Source organism: Solea senegalensis, linkage group LG12, assembly GCF_019176455.1.
Source record: "Solea senegalensis isolate Sse05_10M linkage group LG12, IFAPA_SoseM_1, whole genome shotgun sequence".
Taxonomy (NCBI): domain Eukaryota; kingdom Metazoa; phylum Chordata; class Actinopteri; order Pleuronectiformes; family Soleidae; genus Solea; species Solea senegalensis.
In genome coordinates, this window is record NC_058032.1 from 7,729,747 (window position 1) to 7,753,839 (window position 24,093).

General features: G+C 41.3%; 3 protein-coding genes and 2 non-coding genes across 7 annotated transcripts; 2 read left to right on the forward strand and 3 right to left on the reverse strand.

The window, feature by feature from the left end:
- Positions 1 to 869: 869 nt before the first annotated feature.
- On the forward strand, positions 870 to 13,971 carry fermt3b (FERM domain containing kindlin 3b). The gene is made up of 15 exons (XM_044039876.1): positions 870 to 1,073; positions 3,239 to 3,363; positions 5,993 to 6,226; positions 7,795 to 7,908; positions 8,602 to 8,770; positions 9,737 to 9,839; positions 9,957 to 10,064; positions 10,225 to 10,359; positions 10,677 to 10,723; positions 10,801 to 10,925; positions 11,116 to 11,222; positions 11,322 to 11,543; positions 11,773 to 11,897; positions 12,514 to 12,655; positions 12,845 to 13,971. The coding sequence occupies exons 2-15, from the start codon at positions 3,240 to 3,242 to the stop codon at positions 13,022 to 13,024; spliced, it is 1,935 nt and encodes a 644-aa protein (XP_043895811.1). The 5' UTR covers positions 870 to 1,073; position 3,239; the 3' UTR covers positions 13,025 to 13,971.
- Positions 4,137 to 4,208, reverse strand: trnaw-cca. The gene has a single exon. It is a non-coding gene; the product is annotated as a tRNA-Trp (tRNA).
- trnaw-cca lies at positions 5,402 to 5,473 on the reverse strand. The gene has a single exon. It is a non-coding gene; the product is annotated as a tRNA-Trp (tRNA).
- trpt1 (tRNA phosphotransferase 1) lies at positions 13,552 to 18,548 on the reverse strand. Of its 2 annotated transcripts, none has more exons than XM_044039883.1 (7): positions 18,254 to 18,548; positions 16,573 to 16,654; positions 15,441 to 15,610; positions 14,707 to 14,884; positions 14,526 to 14,582; positions 14,313 to 14,423; positions 13,552 to 14,214 (listed from the first exon to the last, which is right to left on the reverse strand). In XM_044039883.1, exons 1-7 carry the CDS (start codon positions 18,317 to 18,319, stop codon positions 14,192 to 14,194), a joined length of 687 nt encoding a protein of 228 aa, XP_043895818.1. In that variant the 5' UTR covers positions 18,320 to 18,548; the 3' UTR covers positions 13,552 to 14,191. The 2 variants fall into 2 exon arrangements, with proteins under 2 accessions (XP_043895818.1, XP_043895819.1); XM_044039884.1 differs by lacking the exon at positions 18,254 to 18,548 and adding an exon at positions 17,938 to 17,969.
- zbtb3 (zinc finger and BTB domain containing 3) lies at positions 18,529 to 22,678 on the forward strand. 2 transcript variants are annotated; one of them, XM_044039877.1, is made up of 3 exons: positions 18,529 to 18,934; positions 19,841 to 20,649; positions 21,301 to 22,678. In XM_044039877.1, exons 2-3 carry the CDS (start codon positions 19,841 to 19,843, stop codon positions 22,388 to 22,390), a joined length of 1,899 nt encoding a protein of 632 aa, XP_043895812.1. In that variant the 5' UTR covers positions 18,529 to 18,934; the 3' UTR covers positions 22,391 to 22,678. The 2 variants fall into 2 exon arrangements, with proteins under 2 accessions (XP_043895812.1, XP_043895813.1); XM_044039878.1 differs by having other exon boundaries at positions 21,304 to 22,678.
- The last annotated feature ends 1,415 nt before the right edge of the window (positions 22,679 to 24,093 follow it).

Consider the following 24,093-nt stretch of genomic DNA (forward strand, 5'->3'; position numbering starts at 1 on the left):
GGCACAGGTGGAGACAAAGCGGGCCATGACAGATGTGGAATATTGCTTTGATATTGCTCTAGTGCTTTTAAGATTAGTTTACAAAAAGTGGTTGTCGTTTCTTATAAAAGGATATTTTTGAAGTTGCGTGATGTTCATGAATGGTGACTAGAGAAAAGGTGAAGAGGTCATATGCACTTTATATAAATAGAGGGTGTGTATTGGAACAGGATGATCTGCTTCATACTTTTGTACATATGATGTGCAATGTTATTTGATGTGTGAACATAAACTCAACATTATTACCGCCCCCCCTCCGCTTATCAAAACATTTTGTAACCCAGAGGTTTGCATGAGTGAGTATTAGTGAAGTCTGTTTGTTGAAGGACGGTTAAATCATTGAATATAAGATTACTGCCCCAACCAGTGAACTCCAATCAAGTTAGTTGATTAGGAAATATACCCAAGACAACCTAAAACAAAAATTGCCAGCCTCATCAGTCTTTACTTGTCTTTGCTAATTACTCTAGAAAAACAAAATTACAGTCCATGAAACGCACCTTAAAACTGCACAAAGCTGCTCCTGCAATGCACAAATATGACTAATCTAGCATGAGTTGTGTTTGCTATTTTAAGGAAAACAATTGGAGGGTAGTGATAATACATAGTGTCTGTCATTTCATATCTCTTCCACATTTTGCTCTCGCTCTAACACACACACGCACACACGCACACACACACACACACACACACACACACACACACACACACACACACACACACACACACACACACACACACACACACACACACACATTGCCTCATATGAGAAACCCACACTGCATGTCAGTCAAAAAAATTGAGCCCTTTTCACATTTCCGCCTGACGGAAACTGACAAAAAAAGGAACAAGCCTTTCTTGACAAAAGCGGCACAGCTATCTGCACAGACCACAACCCACCGAGCCCAAGAGAGGCGAAAACGTTTCACAGAAAACGTGGGAAACATCTTCAGAGAGCTGACAGAGGCACTGGGGTCGCCCAGGTTCCATTTCCAGGTTGCATTTCTCAAAACCTTGTGCAGAGGAGACTAAAGGTATTGTCTTTACAACTGTGTGTGTGTGTGTTTATGACAGCGTGGGACGGAGGATAAGGACAGAGAGAAAGTTAGGACAGGGTGTGAAGCCTTAGACATGCAGATCTGGGGTCTGTTGTTAGGTCACATCATTCTATGACTCAGTATAGAATAAGTAAGTAATAAATAAGTAGTCACAGAGTGGATGAAGGTAAAGACGAGAGAGGGTAGGCCTCTAAAAGGTGCACCACCGTCATATATATTGTTGGTATGCTGTTATTTGTGATTCTAGTCTTTGAGAATATACAGTTACATTTGAACACAAACACATGTTTTAATCGTTTTCATTTTGAAAATGCGCTCACACTTTCACACACAACATTAAAGAGTAAAACTGTTTCTGGCGATCATCACACAGAGAGCGGAAGTGTGCATCCATGGTGATAGTTCAGAGCAGAAAGGGGAAGTCCTCCCAAAGCTGGAAATGTCAAAATAAAATGTGTCTGGCTGTGTTATTCAGTATCATGTGACACTGAACCTGGTAATATGATTGACATGTTATTTTTAGTCTCTTCTTTAGTATTTTAGCTGTCCTGAAAACAAAGCAGGTTTCATTTTTTTATCACGTCCATCAACTTATGTCTCATTGAAAATGAATTGAAATGCAAGTGTTTGTCATTTTAATATGGATACAGTAACATGTACTGAACTAAAATGGTATTTCATATGTTTAGAACATTACGTTTTTTATTTGTTTTTCAAGTTTGCATATTTACATGTCAGTAATCATATATATACATGTATATATTACATTACATGTCATTTAGCTGACACTTTTATCCAAAGCAACTTACAATGTAATTGAGTATAATCAGCCAGGGGTGGAGTCAAACTTGTGACCATTGCGACCATGATGTCTTTCGCACACTGGGTACCGGTCTAAACCACTGAGCCACTCCACCCCACACATATATATATATATATATATATATATATATATATATATATATGTATATATATATATATACACACACATATATATATATGTGTATATATATATATATATATATATACATATATATATATACACACACATATATATATGTATATACATATATATATATGTATATACATACATACAGTACATGCAAGCATGCATGTATGGCGCACAGCAAAAGAAAATAGTTATGTGTAACTTAAAGCTCCGGTGTGTTACTTCTGTTACCAAAGCTCTACTAGTGTCGCTACTCCCCCAGACATGCCCTGCACCTCAACTGAGCCTGCACAGTTCTCTGAAAGGACAACTCTAGGTTCATACTCATTCTCTTTCAACATTTAATTTTGTAACTCATTTCCTTACTCAAGTTTCAGAGAATCTAGGATAATTTTTAAAAAATTTTTAAAATACTGACACTATTTCCTGTGTCCCACCCACTATTTATCATTGGCTGTTGGCAACATGTGTTTGCAGCTGGGTTATAATCAGCACACATGACCCGATTGCATCCAGAGTCGGCTCAAAAAAGTGCAACTGGAGTCGAGTTTGGTTACCCTCACACACTTGCCAATTTCTGTGCTAACTAGCCACACCGATTGTCCCCGACCAGTGCTGACTGGTGAAGACTCTGGCCAACTGTGGATCGTGGGTAAAATCCGTCAAAAAAAAGATCACAGCTTTACTATCATAGCAGCCATTCAGCCTTCCCTCCCTCCCTTTCAGTCGTGATGTAAAACGTATCTCTCTTGGTGTCTCCAGAGAAACAAAACACAGAGAGAGTTGTTTGGAGCTCATAGGCTTAATCAGCATTGTGTGAACCGGTTTAAAAGTAACAAACATTTGATTATGTTGGAAAGTTACACAGTATATATATGTACATATATATATATGTATGTATATATATATATATATATATATATATATGTATACAGTGTAATTCAATGTATACTGTACATAAGAGACCATAAAGTGTGTTTATATTATAATTCCACAAGTCACAAACAGATTCCATTTGTCACAGATCATTTAAAAAGCTCTTTCCCTGACCATTCAAAATCTGTAATTATTTCCTTCTCTTAATTTTGTCTAGCTTTCCCTCCTCTCTTGGTATCTGCTCTGCCAGACCTGTGCGCTCGCTCTCTCTCTCTCTCTCTCTCTCCCTTAATTTTTCAACCTCTCTTTTTCCCAGTATGGCAGTATGGGACCTGTCCGTCACAGTGGAAGACCTGGGGCCTGATGCCCCGCCTGTCACCCTCAGCGTGACCTCTGAACTCCACGTCGGCGGGGTCATCGTTAAGTTGGTGGAAAAGACACGTAAGTCACCTTGTGTCCACTTCTGGTCATCTACTCTGAGAAACAATGCATAGAAAATAAAAAGTGTTAGAATTATAATATTTTAATAGTTTTTATGAAGTGTATTGCATAGATACATCTCAACATGATTACAAGCTTAAGCTGAACATGACATACGTTAATTAACACATGAATCAATCTGTAACCTTTTTTTTTGTCATGCTTTTCTTTTACTCACCGTTAATGGTTATGTAACTAGATTCCAGCTAATTTGCTGGCATTTAAAATAATGAATGGAGTAGCCGGGTGTCAACATTTACTAGCTGGTGATGCAGAAAGAATGAAGTACACGCACACACTCAAAGTGACTCATGCAAGTAATATTTATTCATGGTGCATCTCATGCATGTATTAAATCGTCATGCAAGTCAAACATTAGTGTATTTATTTCACTCCAGTGTTGTAGTTCAAAGTTGACATCATCAGCAAAATGGAGCTCAGTGTAGGAGAAACAGCTCTCTGTAGTCCAAGTGGTATGTTTTTATGTATTAGAATATAACTTTATTCATACAGATAACACAGAGTACTTTTACATTGATCCATATGCACTCACACGCCTTTAATTGCCTTTTTGTGACTGCTTTTGTGAAACTGTGTTATTATTAAGAGAAGCAAACACGGCTCGCCACGGCACCGCTGACACTTTTTCAACAGGCTTATTTCTAACAGTTTGAATTCCTGCTATTTGTGTTGTATGGCAACAAATCAACACGTTCATACCCCGTGCAAGAATTTGACCCTGACGTGATTTGAACACGCAACCTTCTGATCTGGAGTCAGACGCGCTACCGTTGCGCCACAGAGTCTTACACTGGCTCCACCTAAAAATAGTTGCAGTGAAGACTTCACAGTTGAGAATATAGCTGAGATTTATCATTATGTTACTAATGAAATTGCAACAAGCGTGTGACACAAACAAACACCTTAAGAATTAACCACACTGCTAAATAAATCATTGACCGACAGGAAGGTTAAGCTTTTTCTCATCATTTGACAGGATATCGACACAATTGTCATTTTTTCATAAAGCTACTATAAAACCCAGTGAAAGAGAAAAGTATAAGTTGTACAAAGTAAAAGTTGAGAACACATAGGTTTATCTTAGGTTTATCTTAAATAAACAGTTCCCACAGCTCTAATATAACTGAGCTTTTTTCACAGCAGCCGTTAAACACACAGGTGTGACTAATGATATTAATGAAGCCTTTGGATCGAACTTCATTATTAACACCTGAGTTATTTTAACTGTTATTTCATTCAACAACAGCTGCTGTGGAGGAGAGCTACCATGACTAGCCATAAATAAGTGACTGTACTCAATATCAGTAAGTAGCCGATTAAAGGCTTTGTAGTTGATTTGAATATTGATTATTCTATTGTGTTCCAATATAACATTTATCACTTTATCAATTAACAAACTCATGAGGACAGTTCGTGTAACAGAAGAGGACACAAGGCATAGGGCAAGATGGAGGTAGATGATCTGACCCCTAAAGAAGCCAAAAGTAGATCATTAACAAACTGCTAATGGCGCGTTTCCACTGGCTCGACTCTCCTTGTGCACTGCTGCACAAACCCTACCGCTGTATTTCTGTATTTAGTGACTGTGTCAGAAGGAGTCTGTGCTCCGGTCATGGAGGAAGTACTGAACTAATAGTTTTAATTAACAGATTCCAATGATTCAGTTACACTGAAAACAACCGCTTTACAAGTCACTCATTTGTGTGTGTCGCATGTAAAGTTTCATGACTACGCTCACGTTGAGTAGGTACTATTTTGTAGTGGAAAACCAATGTAAACCGTGCCGAGGTGGGTCGAGGCAAGCTGGGGCCATAGGTGGAAAAGGAGCTTAAGTGAGCTTTTGAGTTAAAGTTAAGGATGAGAGTTCCTGTAGTAAACTGTCTGAAGTCTAAAAGCATAAGGTGTTTTTTGACAATCACGATGGTAATTGTAGTGTTGAGTATTATTTCAAAGAATGACTGCTGGAGATCAAAGTGTCTGACCCTGACGTGATTTGAACACGCAACCTTCTGATCTGGAGTCAGACGCGCTACCGTTGCGCCACAGAGTCTGGTGGACAGGAATAATCCTTCACTATAAAGCTCTCACATGACAAAATATGCTGACAAAACAGTTAGGACTGAATGCAGCTTGATTAATAAAATCAAATGAATAGATGGGAAATAGGGAGTAAAAAAAGGGGTAGAGAAGAGAGGAAGTGAGAGAAGGAGGAGGGATGGCCAATGGCTATACAGCAGTCACTGTTTTTTTCCCAAAAAATGTAGACTTTTTTTTGTAGACTATTTTTTTCTTTCGCTTGACCACTTGACCCCTCCTGACCAGACTCCATGCTCAATGGCCCCCAGGTCATTTGAGTTTGAGACCCCTGTACTAAGAGGTCAATGTCAATGTTGTTTGGATAAGAAATGCAAGGGAGCAGGTATGGTTTACTGCACTAGTATACAGTATGTGATTACCAGACTAAAACATATATTTCATGCCTTGACATGCAGCCACTTTTCATGTGTTTCAGTCATTCCATTGTCACTTTTTGTGGGGAAGAAAGATTGATGATTTTGTGTGTCTGCAGAGATTAAGCGCGACTGGTCAGACCACGCAGTGTGGTGGGAGCAGAAGCAGCAGTGGCTGCTGAGAACATCCTGGACCCTGGAGAAATATGGCATCCATGCTGACGCCCGACTGGTCTTCATGCCCCAGCACAAGCCACTGAAGCTGGGTCTGCCCAACGGCATCACCCTGAGGCTCCATGCCTGCTTCTCCGGCCCCGTCTTTCGTACTGTGATGGGCATCTGCAGAATGCTCAGTGAGTCTCTTTCTTTCTTTCTTTCTTTCTTTCTTTCTTTCTTTCTTTCTTTCTTTCTTTCTTCAGCGTCTTTGTCACCAGAGAGGAGAAAGTTGGAAAAGCACATAGTTGTACATGTTTTTGGACATTTAAACAAACAAATGTCATTTTAAATATGTTTTATACTGTAATATATGTGTCACAGGTCCCTTTTATGGTTAAAATAAGCACACAAAAAAGTTCAGGCTCACATTTTGAGACTTAGGTTCTAAAGGGTTAACAACATGTTATGCCTCTCCTCCTCAGTCTTGCTGATTGTACACATTCATACAGTGATAGTTCACAAATATTTGCAATGTGTTAAAGTGTCACATTTGTATGTTGCAGTCTAATGAGATGCAAGCACACACACACACACACACCATTGCCAAAAAACAAGCCTTTCCCCATCTGCTTCACACTTTCATTTTGTCTAATTCTGGCAATTCTTCACCAAGAAAACCCCAGGGGGCTGACAACAGACGGGAAGGGTTTTGAAAAGCAGCAGACAGACAGACAGGGTGAGAAATAATAAAAATATGCCTGCAGAAAAGCAGCTTAGGGGGAGATTTGTATCAAATATGGCATGCAGCAGGTAGTTCAAACACCACAAGCAGGAACAGACAGAAATAAAGCTCTGTTAAATCCCTCTGTGGGTTAAAAACCAAAACAAAGGAAGCATGTCAAGGGGAGAGCAGAAAAAAAATACAACAGCAAAACAAAACTGTTTTCCATTTCCATTAGCCTATTATTCACAGCAGTTCTGTGTACGTTTTTAGCTAAACAGAAAGCTCAATACTGATACCGCTGGTATCTTGTTCTAACATAATACATGTTACGTGATTTAGTAACAATTAATCGATATTACCAAAGCAGAAATTGTGATGCTCATGTTATGTAAACATCATCTAAACTAGAGTCTGAATGTGATCGTAGGTAGTAGGTTTAATATACAGTATAAGGGCCACCGTCGTATTGTTTTGTGTGTTTCTTGTTTTCTTCTGAATGAATGGATGAATTGGGTGATGCGTCAGGTGTCCTGCTTGCTGAGTGGTTTGCTTCCATGATGCAAGATTTTGTAGGGATGTGTAGTCAATTATTTTTGTTAGTCAGGGAGGTCATTTGTTGTACTTTGATTTTGAGAATTGTCAGGTTAGATGTGTTAGATGTGTTAGATTTGTTTGTTATTTGGGCCTTTGCCCAACCTGAAGTCATTTGGTCCTCTTTTTGTTATTACTTGTAAATAAAACATACTTAATTGGCTCAGCGGTTCTGTGGCTATTTTTTGAGTCTTGGAGAAGTTGAGTATTTTTATGTCATGCCTCGGCCTCCCCTACACCGGGCGTAACACAGACGAAACAAAGTCATTTGTGATCATTCAGTTCATTTTGATTTGATTGACTGTTTCCTCACTAAGGGTGGATTTCTTATGTTAAACCCCTAAGGTCAGACACTGCATCATTATGTTTTATTTATGTGCTACAGTAAAGATGTATCGTGTCTCATGTGACAAACTTCATTTGCATCCATTTGCTCTGTCACGTCCACAGACATCCGTCATCCCGAGGAGCTTTCCCTCCTTCGGCCTCTCGAGGAAAAGAAGAAGAAGAAGAAAGATTCAGCAGAGGAAATCTACGACCTGACTGAGGTGCCCCTCTCCTCAGGTACAACTCTCACACTTCTTTTACTCTCTACAAATAATTATGTAAAAGCTTCAAATCTCAAAACTTTCTGAAAAAAAGAAATATATATATTGGGCCGAGAAATAGTGTAGTGAGCAGTGTTGCCTCACAGTGGAGTTTACATGTTCTTGCCTGCATGCATTAACTGGACACTCTAAATTCATGTGGAAGTGGTAGACAATGAATGAATGAATGAATGAATGAATGAATGAACGAATAATAAAAAAGAAAATTGAAATAGTCAAAATCAAAGGTTTATTTTCTGTCAGTTCATTTGATAAAAACACAGATTTTATTACTACTTTTAACAAACACACTCTCTTTGCTGCTGTTCCAATAAATAAGACGATGATGTCCTGTTTGGTTTTTTTTTGTTTGTTTTTAAATATATATAAATAAATAAATAAATAAATAAAACCTTTCTTTTCTTTAGTCACTTTAGCCCCAATGAGATGATTTGAATATTTTGGCTGATAAAATCAGAGGATACTGTAGTTATTTTTTCAAAAGGCTTTAAGTAAATTAAGGAAGTTTCATCATGACATCTAAATTAGACCCAACATCAGTTTTCATTCATAGCAAAAACTGACTCCTCTATTAATGAAATGCCAGGATTTCCTTTTTCCTGCAACCTGGGGCATCTGTTTCATAGCATATCTCTAACCTCACCTGCAGTGTCGCGGCCTTGTCTGTACAACGGAATGCCCGCTCACTTCGCTGACTCGCCTCAGATGGAGGCCATCTACAAGATGCTGTCAGTCACGCAGCCTCCCCCTGCCCCAGAGGTCATAGCCAAGCAGTACCGTCCAGCCAGTGTGGTGGACAAGGCCCACATCAATGGCAGGTACATGTTAACACATTCAAGATGTGTGTTTGTTTTTTTTTAGTTTTAAAGACAGAAATAACAAAAATAAAGATATCATTCATCAATTCATCATCATGAATAACATTTAAAACTTCGGAGCACGTGAGACTTTGATCTAGACAGATGTAAGCGTGTGCGGTGCGCGCTAAGCTTTGCCAGTGGCAACAGTGTGATGTAGAAATATGCAGGTTGGGAAGGTGTCTGACTGAAGGCCTGTACAGTACATACTCTGTTAAGTTAGTTTCCTCAAAGTGGCAAGAACAAGAACACGGTTTCATACTTCACGAGTGCAGAACTCCTCATAAGGACACAGGATTGGTGTGTTTATAGTTTATAGTTTCTAATTATTGATTCACATAATAGTCCGCGTCATATCTACATGTTTGAATCTCGAATCACAGCGCTAACTTTTAATTGACAGAGAGTGTGCTGCCATAGCTGTTCCCTGCGACAAGTCTTTTTCTCACAGCACGCATTTTGACTTGCACGGTGGGAAAAGTACAGATGTTAATAATAAGGTCTCATTACCGGTGAGCCAGCGTGAACACCAAAAGACCACATTTCATTATTCACACCAGTGCTTTTCTCCTGCCGTGATCCGTCAAAGAGTCTCCAGAAGAAAACATTCACGGAAAAACATGCATAATACATCATCATGTTCCCTCCATCATGTGTCTGTCACACTGAGAGCTACAAGTTGTACTTTGTGAATCATTACTGCCTGAGTGAGAGCTCATACATGTCAATCTTTCTAATAAGACAGCTGCACATACAGGGCTATGTGCTCATTTAGTTTTTCTGTATTTTTTTTAAATGGGGTTTGTATAATACATGTTGTATAACATCAAGCATCGAGATACTTTTTACTTGTGTGTTTGTGTCATTGTTTTATTACATTTATACATTATTTCATATATAGAAAGCTAATAAAACTTTTTTTCCCAGATGGTTGGACTCATCCCGTTCTCTCATGCAGCAGGGCGTCCAGCAAAATGACAGACTCTGGCTCCGGTTCAAATACTACGCTTTCTATGACATAGAGCCCAAGGTATATACAGTTTTTCTGTGTACATCGTGGTGGCAGCTCATTACTTCGTCTTTGACCTCCACCTTCTCATTCATTCATTCATTCATTCATTCATTCATCTCCTCTGTGGCCCTGCAGTACGACGCCGTCCGTCTGACGCAGCTTTACGAACAGGCTCGCTGGGCCATCCTGCTGGAAGACATCGACTGCACTGAGGAGGAGATGATGCTGTTTGGAGCTCTGCAGGTAGAACACGGGCGCTGCCAATGGGGACAGTGTGTCAACACATGTGGGAAACATGTTCCTGAAGTAACCCAGTTTCAGGAATTCAAAGGTTCCACTTTCCACAAGTGTGTGTGTGTGTGTGTGTGTCTCTCTCTCATCTCTTATCTTCCATCTCATGTAGTACCACATCAGTAAGGTGTCTCAGTCCGAGCCCCAACTGATGAGCTCCAGCACAGCCATGGACGACCTGGATTCAGCACTGCAGTCCCTGGAGGTCAAGATGGAGGGAGAGGGCAGCTCTGCATCCGAGTTGCTGGTTAGACATATTGGATTTATCTATCTGTCCTCAAGAGCTGGACACAATTAAGCACTTTATTTTGTTGAGGTGGTTCATACCACACACACACACACGCACACAAGATTGAGGTCAATGCTATAACAGGAGCTGGTTTTGTTTATGGTGTTTCAAACGTTCAAAAACAGCTTGTTTACTGTGATCATTTAGAATTATAATGGCAGATCTCACATTCTCAGGTCTTATGTAAGCTCAGATAGAGATTTCATATAATCATTTGTAATAATGAGTAAAAAGGCAATTCATTTATCCAATAAAAAACAATCTTCTTCCCTCAGGAAAACATGACTGCACCAGAACTCAATGACTATTTGAAAATATTCAGGTGAGATTAAATTTCCTACCACAGTCCAGAAGAAGGTTACATTCTGGATAACGGCTCTATGTGACTGTATGTTTCAGACCTAAGAGGTTGACTCTGAAGGGATACAAACAGTACTGGTGCAAGTTCCAGGACACATCCATCGCTTACTTCAAGAGCAAAGAGGAGAGCATCGGAGAACCCATTCAACAGATACACCTCAAAGGTTAATGGTTTTGTCGTCATACTTTATGTTACTGTGATCTTTTTCTGTTCCAACACTGCACTCAGTTACATCTGAATGTGTTTTCAATGAGAGAAAGCAGCACTAAGAGAGCACTCTTCTGCCTGTTCCCTCTATGTCTAACCCTCAAATGTGACATATTGATTTGATATTCATCCTGCGCGTCCAACAGGATGTGAAGTGGCTCCTGACGTTAACATGGCTGCACACAGGTTCCTCATCAGACTCCTTATACCAGCACCTGAGGGTATGAACGAGGTCTATCTGCGGTGTGAAAACGTGAGGTCTCACACACACACACACACACACACACTTGTCTTTCCTCATGTCTGTAGCTAACAATCTGTCAATTCCTCCGCTTTGTCTGTCGTCCTCCAGGAGCAGCAGTACGCTCAGTGGATGGCTGCGTGTCGGCTGGCGTCCAAAGGCAAGAGCCTCGCAGACAGCAGCTTCCAGAGTGAAATACAGAGCATCCACACTTTCCTGGCAATGCAGAAGACCAACACTGGTTCCCACGGCAACGTACCAGCCAGCGACGAAAGCATCAATACCCACAGCCTGGTGTCGCCACGCTACCATAAGAAATACAAAGCCAAACAGGTACAAGAGACACAAAAGGAGTGGAGTTTGGAGTTGTCTACAGCAGAGTTCATCACTGATAATGAATGTAAAATTTGAACGCATCACACCTGCAACACAAATTGCGACTTCTTTTTGTGGACAGCATTACAATTATTTACCAATGTTGAGCAAACTGAAGCCTCTACCTTTTGTGCTCATAGCAGCAAACACACTCCATAAACTCTTCACCCTGTGCCTGTTCCTCCAGCTGACCCCTCGCATCCTGGACGCTTACCAGAACGTGGCTCAGCTCTCGCTGACTGACGCAGTGACGCGTTTCCTGCAGATCTGGCAGGCCCTGCCTGACTTTGGCCTCTCATATGTTGTCGTCAGGTTCAGTTTACCCTCTATTTATTTTTTTATTTATTACGGTCTATTTTAAGCCAATTTTGCCTTGACACGTAAAGTGGAAAAACTAGAACTATCAGTGTTACAGTTTAGTGTACATTCAGTCCAAGTATAGTAATGTAACATTTATTTGTGCATTTGATAAAGCACACTGCTCAAAACAATTATGGGAACACTGGATCATCACAGTCTTTCATTTTCTGTGATTTTAAATCTCGTCCTCTGAGGGTTCGTGACCTTCATCCTTCATTCATCTTCTACCACCTTATCCTCCACATGAGGGTAAAGTGGAAGGTGCTGGTGCCAATCCTGGCTGACATAGGGCAATAGGCGGGGTCCATCACAAGGCCACATCAGGACAAACAACCATCCAAAGGTTGTTTGTCAAAGAATTATGCAATTTTAGCAAAGATTGTCAGCTGAAATATTTCATTCAAGTTTCTATGTGTGGTTTAGGTGTTCCCTTGATTTTTGGAGCAGCGTATTTTCAAAAAAGCATATCACACACTTACAGTTAGTCCGTTCTATAGATATAAAGCCAAGTGTTGATCAGAGTGAAATTTTGAAACACAGGAAGCTGAACGGCATTTTTGACTAATAGGTTCAAAGGCAGCCGAAAAGACGAGGTACTGGGCATCGCCCCCAACCGCCTGATCCGCATCGACCTGGGGGTGGGTGATGTGGTCAAGACCTGGCGCTACAACAACATGAAGCAGTGGAACGTCAACTGGGACATACGACAGGTCAGACTCCTACTTCTACTACTTCCTACTCCTACACCATGCTTGCAGTAAAACATGGGATGAGAAGTGAGCTCATAAACACCACCAGTACAATCAGGAGAGTTCTAGTTCTTTAAAAGGAAGAAATAATGAATTATTTTCAAATAATGGCTTATAAAAAGGACGTCTCTGTGTTTCTGACCTCTCCAGATGGCCATAGAGTTCGAAGGCAACGTCAACATAGCTTTTAGCTGCGTGACCGCCGACTGCAAAATCGTTCACGAGTTCATCGGAGGCTACATTTTCATGTCGACTCGCAGTCGTCAGAAGAGTGACACGCTCAACGAGGAACTCTTTCACAAGCTGACCGGCGGCCACGAGGCTCTATAATGCTGAGACGCACAAACACGACAAAGGCCGCCACACCTTCTGCAAAACATCCTGGGACTTTATGTTGCATTCAGCCAACCACAGATAACAACAGTATGTCTGTTCATGTGTAAACCCGCGACAACTGGTCTGTCCACTTGGGTTATTTTCAAGCCTTTGTTTCACACACACACACACACACACACACACACAGTGTCAGCTGCATCAGAGAATGGACAATGTGACATGTCCACACAGGTGAAGACTCAGTGGTCCTCATGATGGCTCCCACTTTCCCTCAGGATGGACGACCGGTCAACCAAACCACTGGTCATCTGGTTCAACATCAGCAGGACAAAATACTCTAAGAGGTGTAAAAGGAGCAGCAACTTCACTCTTATCAACTTGACTCATTATCAGTGTTACTTAGGATTCAAAGCTTTACTATTATCACACAGGTAAATGGTGCATGACTGCTGCCACATTATTATTATTATTGGAGCCAATTGAGGAAACAAAGTGTGTACAACGAATGCCAACACATAATGTTTATCACACAAAAATAAACACACATTTATTAAAAATAAACACTTGATCGTCTTGTTGTTGTCTTCACTCCGTATAGCTGTGACATATGGTAGCGACGTCTGTTGTTTGTTACACACAAAGCTTCGGACCAATTATCTCCTCTCACATGCTGCGAGTGTGTCCATATCTTACAGAAACACTGTCAAGTAAAACCCCAGTTTTTGCATCCTCTGCCATCCCATAGTCACATGACTAAACCACACATGCAACGTCTTCACCAGTGTCTCTGTGTTTGAAAGCTTGTCTTGTTGTTGCCAGCAGGCACTGTGTGTGGTGAAATTGTGTTGTAATCTGTGTGTGCAGAAGAGGAAAACAAAGTCTCTGTACTCGCCACTCGACGTTGACTGGCTAATAACAATAAAGGTGCTTCTCCACAGACATTCTGAGTCTTTCAATAATCACACACGGATTGGATTTTTTTCGATTTAGTCCCATTTTGAATAAAGTCTGGGTGAACTCTCCTGTTCCTGACCAAAATCACCTCATAGTGATTCACACAGTGTTACCAAGGGAACCGGGATAAGCATCAACCAACCACGGGATGCTGGGACAGTCAGGTGATCCCTCCTGCGACCAATGACAAATCAGTATCTCTTGCTGCTACTGCAGTGGCAGGATGCTCCCTGAAAGTGAACAAGAGTGGCCTCAGTGAACAAGTCAATCCTTGTTTTAAAACAAAAAAAAAAAAATGAAATTCACTCAATTTCATCGGTTTTCTTACGTGTGGGTCTCAGTCTCAAGGCTCTGCTAAAGTATTTTGGGAGAAGTTTTCCCTCTGCATCACCTGCGGTCAGCAACACATCGTTCTCTGACCTGAAGAACTCAATTCCATCTGTTCACAAAAATAGAAAACACAAAACACAAAAGAGAGGTTGCTTTACATAAAGAGCTTATTATTGAGAGCACTATGCAACACTGAAGTAGTTGGAGTTACCAGCGAGAGCCTTCGGGACATCGATAAACACGGCAAGATCGCAGTCTTTTCTCATGCCTGAGAGGAAATAGAAATAACTCTAATAATAACAATAATTTTAACAATTACCATAAAGGAATACTTCACCGATTTGCATTTAGCTTTGTATTACTAGAATAGGGACATGCTTGTGAATTCTTACCACTGATGACGCCGTCCTCCCCCGGGAGACCTGATGCCAGGTGGATGTGTGTCCTTTTCATGCGGCTTAGGCCCTGATGCTGGATTGAGCTCCACTTGCTGAGGTAAGAGCCATGAACGGCTTCAGCAGGACAATCGGGAGAACCAGTCAGGACCGGTTTCAGCTCCAAATCCCCCACCTGACATTTAAGATAGGGGATACAGTAGTGGTTGATATTTATGCACCAGATTAGAATCCATACACTGAGAATATATACTGTACGTAACTATATCTAGTAAATATCTGTTGGTTATTTTCTCAATTAATCATTAATCATCAATTAATGTTGGCAAAAATGTTGATGTGTGTTTCCCAAACCTCAAAACAAACCAAAGTGTTCCAGTGAAACTGGAAAATATTCACACTTAAGATGATGAAAAATCAAAAATCTTGTTGCCTGTAAAACCGAATAATCGATTATGAAAATAGTTGACGATTAATTTAGTAACCGATAATCAGTTCATCAGTTCAATAGTTGCAGTCGTAATATCAAATATGTGGATATATCATGCTAATAAGTCCACAAAGAGGAAATCTTTTCTAATAAAAACGCAATGTTGGTTTAGATTAAATTAACAGCATAAACGTGACACAAAAGTAAGTAAGTTGGTTTGCTGATTTCTTCTTCTTGTCCCCTCACATGTTCTGTTCACATGTGTCTTATAAAGGAATACAGGCGAGAAGACTGAATATACCTGCACTGAATGGCCTTGATTGGCTCGAATCTGCAGGCGTCCGTCTTCTGGGTGGGAGCGTAGTTTGAAGCGCTGCTTGTCATTTGTGGCCACGACTTTCTCGACGTCTTCCACCGAGTACGGGTGGAACTGTGGATGAGCCAGGAGTTCTTCCACAAATAAAAAGCCATCTGTGAGGATGAGAGTGAGAGCTGTGAGAGCTGTTTGGGTTGTAATCACGTTTCCATCTTCCTCTTGGACTCACGTCTTTGCACTGCACACTTCACAAGACTACATTTAAAAGGTGTGCATTAGGGCTGAATAATGAATCGAAATGTAATCGATTAAGGAGGCACAATATGTATTAAAGCGAAAATGTGTGTTAAATTACCATTTTAGATTAAATATTGTATGTACTCTATTGATCTATACACATCATATGAAGGCTGAAGGAAACATCTTTGTTTCTCACAGATCTGCACAAACATCAGACAGTAATTATTTTAAATGTCAGTGAAATGAAAATGAGAATAATTATCCATGTAAAAATTACAATGTCCTGTCATATCGCGAATCATAACGCAATCAATTGCAATTTGAGTAAAAATAACCGCAATTAGATATTTATTGAAAATCGTTCAACCCCTAGTGTGCATGCATCCTGTGAAACTGAGAGAACAGATGTAGTCATGTCGTTACCGTACCAAATAGCAACGAAGTTTAATAGGTCAAAAATCATGTTACATTTAGAAACCCATACAAAAATATCACCCTGATTTTGTCAGATAACTGTATGTATGCCTTATACAATATTTTCCAATATTTTACTGGGATTTCCTCAAATGTAAAATGAGTGTGTATATTAAAGGCTATCTTCAAGAAGCTCTTGAAAACCCAGCTCTTCCAAGAGCATCTTTTGTCCTTGCACTTACCCTACCCCCTCCCCTGCATCTCCTTCTGCACTTGCATCCACCTCGGCACTCTCACCTTCTATCAGTGCACTGTTCCTATCGAGTGGAGTTCTTTCCAAGACTTCTGCTATATAGCTTATTCCTCTTTTGTAAGCCGCTTTGGATAAAAGCGTCTGCTAAATGCTTAAATGTAAATGTAAAGTGGGAAAATAGAAAGGAGCTTATAAAAACAGACAGCTCACCTGTTCCCATGTGAAGACCCATCTTGTTGGCTCCATGGCGAAGAGCATAGGACATGGATTTAGACAGGCGGACATCTCTGTCCTAAAGAGGAGTGACACACAAATGGTGAGGAGCTGATTAAACAACAACAGAAACAGGACATGGGTTTGGAAGGCTGCATATGCCCAAACATGCATATCCCCAAACATGACTCAGCTAAAATGCTGATTTTTATTTACAGTACATGTTACAGTCTGTGAGTAGTGAAGCAAGCGGTATACAGGATTTTTGGATTGTATCGGATTCTACTTTTTTATCGGTCCAATATCCGATCCAGTGATTTTGAGCCGAGCAAGAACTAATTGAGAAAGAAATCAATAGATGAATCGATTACAAAAATAATCATTAATCGAAGCCCTATTGCACTTACACACAACACTGAAAGACAGGTCATTTCTGAGGTCTAATGCAAGTAAAAGCCTTCAATGGATTGTTCAGTTTTTCTGAAGTGTGGCTGTTTGAGGTATTGATTATATCATCAACACAGACACTGCTGAACATGCCACCACAGTGAACTAACCTGTGACCCTGACACTTGCTCTCAATGATCTCAACATAGCTACTGACCATGACACAACTGCTTACTCTCATGCAGCAAATTCAATAGAGCAAAACAATAACGTGGGGTGTCAGCTTCAGTTTCCAGCTGTAAAATCGAATAATCAGCAAAGGCAGCTAACTTACTCTTCACATTCTTATTTGTAGACTTCAGAAGGTATAGGTTTTATTTTGCCGTTTGTTAAGAGGCCAACATGTGCTTTTCTTTCTGCCCCAACTGGTGGCACCATTATCAGTGTGGGAGCCAGTGTAAAGATCACAGGCTGGTTCACAGATACAGCTGGAAATCAACAGCGGGCTCAGGGTTGATAATGTGTCAATACCTCATATAACCACACTCCAAAAAAAAAACTGTCGATTTAGGACAAACTTGTCTTTTTAAATAAATGTGTGATTTGAGATAAAAAAGCTATTTTAATTGGACACTCGCCTAACCAAAACATCCTCCCTGATTCTCTCTCTCTCACACACACACACACACTTGTTTTTATATCTTAGTGAGGACAATTCATAGACATAATGCATTTCAAAGCCCCTTACAATTATCACCATCACGTGTGCCTAATCTTAACCCTATTCTAACCCTAAACCCAAGTCTTAACCCTGAGAAAGCCCTTTAAGGTTGTGGGGGGACTCAAAATGTCCCCACTAACTAAGATATACATATACAAGTCTTCTTACTGCTTTGACGTCCATTCATTTTGGACAGCCCAGGAAACGCATTTTCTTTAACCTTAATCATAACCAGCTAATGCTTTAACACTAACCTTCATTCAAATCTCAGAAATGAGGTTCTCCCTCATTAGGACAAGGATTTGGTCTCCATGAGGATTACCACTCTAAAATAGTACAAGACAAATACAAGTAGAGAAAGAGAGATACAGAGACAGAGAGAGGTAGGGAGGGAGAGAGAGAGAGAGAGAGAGGGGGAGAGAGAGAGAGAGTTCTAATTATAGTCCCTGACTTTACCATAGTTAACAGTTCACCCTGCCGCTTTTAAATGTTCAGTCACAGACGTGTTAATGGTCAGAGAGCATTTTTTATTAAATCACATACTGTAATATAGCAACAGAATTCCCTCACCTCTCCACCATGTTTTCTTCTCATCCCTCTTCCTCCTCCTCCTCTTCCTCTCTTGTCTCTGTCCATTTTCAAATCAATTCACTATTTTACCATTTATAGTGCGGTGAATTTCAATCAATCGAAACAAGACAAGAGACAGATGACACCTATCACGCTGTGGTCAGTAAACAAACGTACTGAAGTCCTCTCCACTTCCTGACTGGTCTCCCTGTCCGCCTGTAGGTGGCAGTGTGGCGCGTGGAGTGCAGGTGTGATGTCATTGCTGCCACCACAGAAGAAAAGGCTGCGCTTGTTTAACCTGAGAGGAAAACACTGGACAAAGCTCGGTTAACGGCGGAGAACGTAGTCGTCATTTCTAATAAACAATTATGTAGTAGCCGAGCTGAGCAGCGTTTCGCACTGTTTCAGCGAAACTACAACCGACAGGTGCTAACAGGAAGCTCCGGCCTCTGGACCTCCACTTACGCATACAAAGGTTGAGCTAACTCGGCTATCAAGTGTTAGCGTTGACGTGCTTCTTCCTCACGTCTGTCCCAGTGTCTGTTGCATGTGTGTGTAGCGCTTCATGTCAAGATATGAAGAGTCCAAACAGATCACTATGGAAACGTTAAATAGGAAGGCAGTCCTCAGAAGACTCGGCTGTCGATAACTGCTAAAAGACACAAACAGGCAGTGCCTTCAGTGAGTATCTACTTTGTGGAAATCTTACCCCTTGTGTCCTAAAATCTGGGTTTTATTTAGTTGTAACATGTTGATGTACACTCTATTTTGTCTTAATTTGGCTAATGTAATGGATTAGCTAGTCCTAGCTAGGTCACCTAAAGCAGAACATTTAAATATTTGTACTGTAAAGTCAGTAACTTCATGTTCTTTGTAATCATAGTGCATTTTATCATCTGTAATTAGGAGTGGGCAATAATTCAATATCAATACACTCACATCACCAAAGTCCCAGTATATCAGTATTTTGTGAAGTACTCAGACCAGCTCATTTTGCATCATCAATCACATTACGTTCAAAGTGACTTAAATCACATTTCCTCCTCATTCTGATGCTCAGTTTGTTTGAACCTCAAAAGGCCACCTTGACCATATGTGCATGCTGAAATGCACTGAGTTGCTGCCATGTGATTGTCTGGCATTGATTGTAAAATCAAATTATGTGCAGTTGTATATGTATATCATAATAAAACCTATTTCAATAGCTATATGAAAGTTGCTCAACCTGTTGATCCCAGTAGGAGGTTATTATTATCCATTCATTCATCTCCTACCTCTTTATCCTCGACTTAAGGGTCGTGGGAGCTGTGCCAATCTCAGCTGACATAGGGCGATAGGTGGGGTACACACTGGACAGGTCACCAGTCCATCACAGTGCCACATGGAGACAACCATTCACTCTCACATTCACACCTATGGTCAATTTAGAGTGTCCAATTTACCTAATCCCTGCACTAACCATGTCATTATCAAAGAAATAATCAGAATTACTAAAAATGTTTTCTGTAGAGACAGAGTGTAATTATTTATTTCGTTGGCAGCAGCAGCGTCTCTCTTTTTTACATTTTTATCATTGCTGTTGCTTAGATGATGGAGTTCCCACTGCATTCACAGCAGCTGCTGTCAGCTCTGCGTTCACAGCGTCAGCGAGGCTTCCTCTGTGATTGCACTGTCCAGGTGGGATCATCCTGTTTCCTGGCTCACCGAGCTGTCTTGGCCTCCTGCTCACCTTTCTTCCACATGTTTTACTCCGATTCCCCGGGAGGCAGCGGTGGCAGCGGCACTAACAGCCCTGTCACACTCGACAGCGACATTGTCACAGCTGCTGCATTTGGCTTGCTATTGGACTTTGTCTATGAAGGTGTACTGCAGCTTGAGGAGTCTCCACCGGTGGAGGACATTTTGGCAGCGGCGAGCTTTCTGCACATGAACGAAGTTGTGAGAGTGTGCAAGAAACGACTGCAGAGACGAGGACCGCTAGCTGAGGCAGACAGCACTCGCTCAGAAGAGAGTGCTGGTGTGAGGAGGGCAGTGGAGACTAGAAGAGAGAGCAGGGGTGACAGTGGAGCTCAGCCTGTGTTGGCCATGGCAGGAGATCATTTAAATACAGGCGCCATGGTAGTGCCACTCTCATCATGTCCCATAGTGGTGGAGAGGAGGCAGGTGGAGTCTGTGAAGTCTGAGCAGAGGACTGGTGAGCGACCATCAGAGGCTCGGGTTCACACTTCTCTCCCTGATCTTGCTGACACCACCCAGCCGGGCATGGATGCCCCTCTGCCTCCAGCTGAGCTGGTGCAGTCTGTCCCTGCATCTGGAAGTCACACCAGGTTGGGGGTTGGAGGTCAGGGGGAAGGCTCGGTCCTCTGCAGTCCTTGCAGCACCACAGAGACATACAGGTATTGATTATATTATATGCTATAAAAGTATATGCTATTAGAGGGACATATAAAAACAGAAAGACATTCATAATTCACTTTGTGATGTTCACTAAATGTTAGGTTTCCATTCATCTTCTAGCGCTTTATCCTCCATATGAGTGTGGCGGGGGATAGGTGGGGTACACCATATTGCGTGTTTTTGGACTGTAGGAGGAAGCTGGAGAACCCAGAGAAAACCCACGCACACATGGAGAGAACGTGCAAACTCCATGCAGAAAGACCCTTGTTCTGACTGGGTTGCAAACTCGGGTCTGCTGCAATGGCAAGAGTGCTGAATGTTAGATTTGTGAGCAGCACTTTTTATGCGATAAGAATAGTGCTTTTAGCAACATTTATTCATAAAGTTGCATGTTGCACCTGAATATCCCTCACCACCTCACGCTTTCTTTCTAAGTGTTGGAGAAATCATGTAGCCTTCAGTTAAGATCAAAACCCTATGTTCTAGTCTGTGCTTTCTCAGGATTAAAACTGCTTACAAAGTTCACTGTGTCTGTGGTCTCCCACATTTTTAAAATCAAATCAGATTTGAAAATTTAGTCTAGTGTGGGCCAATCACACAACACAATAGTGTCAACATAAACTATAGTCTCCTTTTTTTCTCTCTTTCAGCAGCAACCAGCAGCCCTCTTCCTCCTCTTCTTCCTTTCTCGTCCCAGTGAGTCTGGCTGGTGGTCGTTCAGTGCTCACACTCTCAGAAACCTGTGTCTCCCCCAGCTCACATCAGGACACACCACTACTACGTTGTGACCTTGACTCTGTCAGAAAACCCTCAGACACTGACCGCAGAGGTGCGTCAGATGGAGGACAGCAGACTGTTGTGTCACTCCAAGCATCAGCACTCATCTCGCACATGCAAAACAGTCCGATATGCTCGCCAATTCAGCGTGCACCTCCCCAACTCCGAATCCAGAACACTTTGTCACTGCAAGGCCAAAGCTCCCACTTTCACACTAATCCTCAGACACAAGCTCTGAGGGCACCTGAGGAAAATGTGGGGCGAGTGAAAATAGACAACAGTGATGAAGATAATGTGAAAGTTAAAGTGGAGGCCATCGTTATATCTGATGAAGAGCTGGAGGAAGAGAAAGATGAAATGAGAGAGAGGGAACCAATGATGGAAGTGAACGATGAGTTTGAAGATGACATCCAGGAAGAGGAGCTGAACAGTCCTCAGTTTCTTCAGTCTCACTCACAGGCCCTCTTGCACATGACTTCTCATTCAAATGACTACTCCTTCCCTCTCTCTCCATCCTCCTCCTCCTCAGGTGCTGGGCCTTCATCCCAAGAAACCTCCTCCTTTGCCACCTCCCTCGTTCCTCTGTCCACACACCAGCAGCATTCAGACCCTCCTGCCTACTTCCAGGACTCCATGGGGAACTTTATGGAAGAAATCCCCACATGTGGCGTCTGTGGGAAGACATTCTCATGCACCTATACACTGAGGCGTCACGCCATTGTGCACACACGTGAGCGCCCTTACGAGTGCCGCTACTGTTATCGGAGCTACACCCAATCAGGCGACCTGTACAGACACATTCGCAAAGCTCATGACCACACACTGCCGGCCAAACGCAGCAAGGCAGATGTGGATCCGTCCCTGCCTCCACAACCACCAGAAAATGGTGAAAATGTCCATCACAATTTCCCAAAACCCAAAATGGCTTCTTCAAATGTCTCATTTTTTCCAGCCAATAGTTAAAACATTTTGTAACACTCAATAATCAAAATAATTCCCTCCATCAAGGTTATGTTTTTCCTAGCGTTTGTCTGTTTGTGAGCAGCACAACTCAAAAAGTTAAGAACAGATTTTAATGATATTTTCTGAGGATGTAGGTTATTGCCCAAGGAAGTAATAATTAGAGTGCTTTCTCTAGTTTTTTTTAGCTGCATTATTGAGGTGAAGAGAAGTGCTTCACAGTCTAATTTTTTTTAAATAAAAACAGCCAGAATTACTCTACAGTATACAAGGTTGTGGCTTAAACAAGTAGTTTTTGCCATTTGTTTTAATTTAAATAGACATTTGCACAAATGCCACAAGTAGTCCTGTCTCCCAACCACTAACAAATCATCAATAAATCCATCCATTGTCTCACACTTTATCCTCCACATGAGGGTCGCAGGGCTGCTGGTGCCAATCCCAGCTGATATAGGGTGAATGACAGTACACCCTGGACAGTCTGCCAGTCCATCGCAGGGCCACATGGAGACAAACGGCCATTCTTGGCACGTATCCATCCTGCTCAGTTTATTCATGTCAGATAATATCACATTTGCAAACACCCTGCAGACACTTTGGCTGCTTATTCAAATGAGGACATTTCATAATCACAAAAACACCAGCAGAGTGAAAGTAAACATGAGCCTTAATTCATCCAACTCACTTCTTTATAACATGACCATGCTCTGCACAGAACCGTACAACTAATCTGATGCGTCCTGTGCTGTTGTTAATCTTTGTAAAATTTAAGATGTGTTTTTGCAGCCTAAATATATTTTATCTTTTTATTTTTAAATATGATTGGGAATAAAACAACTGTATTGTTAGGTGGGACGATACCAGAGGTGTATGGAAATACTTGTGACATACAGGAACTCTTATAGTAAGAGTTTCTGTATGTCACAAGTATTTCAAGTAAGTGGAAGCTGATTTTTTTGAGTGTATCAGGTAATTTAGTAAAATGCTTTTATCCATTGTGAGTCTGTGCCAGAAAATATTGTCTGATGTAGTAGCATACACATGAGTAGTTATAGTCACAGGAGGAAAATGGCAGCAGTTGAGTCTTTGATTAGGAAATTCCTAAATAAGGCAAATTTCAGTCAGTAAATGGTCTGTATTTATTTAACACTTTTCTCACCACTCAACCCACTTTACTGTACAGTTTTGCCAGTCACCCAATTACACCCATTCACATGCTGTCAGCACAGCACAACAACCAGGAGCAATTTGTGGTTAAGTGCCTTGCCTAGAGACAAATTGGCATTGGGATCGGACCCTCAATTTTCCAGTTGGAAAATGACCCACTCTGGTAGCAGTAAAGATACACCCAGAATGAAGAGTGCTGTTCCATGCATCTATATTTTTCACCATGCCTTATGATGTCCAACCATGTGTTTTTTCTCCTCGACATTTTGTAATACACCACTTCAAAGTAGTTTGGAGTGGGAAGATAAGTTTGTGTTCTCTCTGGTACATCAGTGGAGGTGAGAGAAGAGTAAATAACTTCTTGGTGCCACCTCATGTTTGGATTTGCTCATTCTGTTTTATTCTCTCCTGTAGTAGATAACTGCATATTCTCTTTAAACACACTTTGGCATGTGCAGACATTCTGCCATTGTAAATGTTCCTCAATGACTGAATTTGTTCCTCTGCATCATTTCATGTGTGTGGATGAGAGATATGTG

Bases quoted from the DNA above. Each gene is read 5' to 3' on its own strand.
- zbtb3 (XM_044039877.1), top strand. From the start codon at position 19,841: ATGATGGAGTTCCCACTGCATTCACAGCAGCTGCTGTCAGCTCTGCGT. The intron at 20,650-21,300 runs GTATTGATTATA...TCTCTCTTTCAG, and splicing joins AGCACCACAGAGACATACAG to CAGCAACCAGCAGCCCTCTT.
- trpt1 (XM_044039883.1), bottom strand. From the start codon at position 18,319: ATGGACAGAGACAAGAGAGGAAGAGGAGGAGGAGGAAGAGGGATGAGA. The intron at 14,885-15,440 runs GTATATTCAGTC...CTTAAATGTCAG, and splicing joins ATCAAGGCCATTCAGTGCAG to GTGGGGGATTTGGAGCTGAA. The intron at 14,583-14,706 runs GTAAGAATTCAC...ATTTCCTCTCAG, and splicing joins GGAGGACGGCGTCATCAGTG to GCATGAGAAAAGACTGCGAT.
- fermt3b (XM_044039876.1), top strand. From the start codon at position 3,240: ATGGCAGTATGGGACCTGTCCGTCACAGTGGAAGACCTGGGGCCTGAT. The intron at 8,771-9,736 runs GTACATGTTAAC...TTTTTTTCCCAG, and splicing joins AAGGCCCACATCAATGGCAG to ATGGTTGGACTCATCCCGTT. The intron at 10,724-10,800 runs GTGAGATTAAAT...TGTATGTTTCAG, and splicing joins GACTATTTGAAAATATTCAG to ACCTAAGAGGTTGACTCTGA.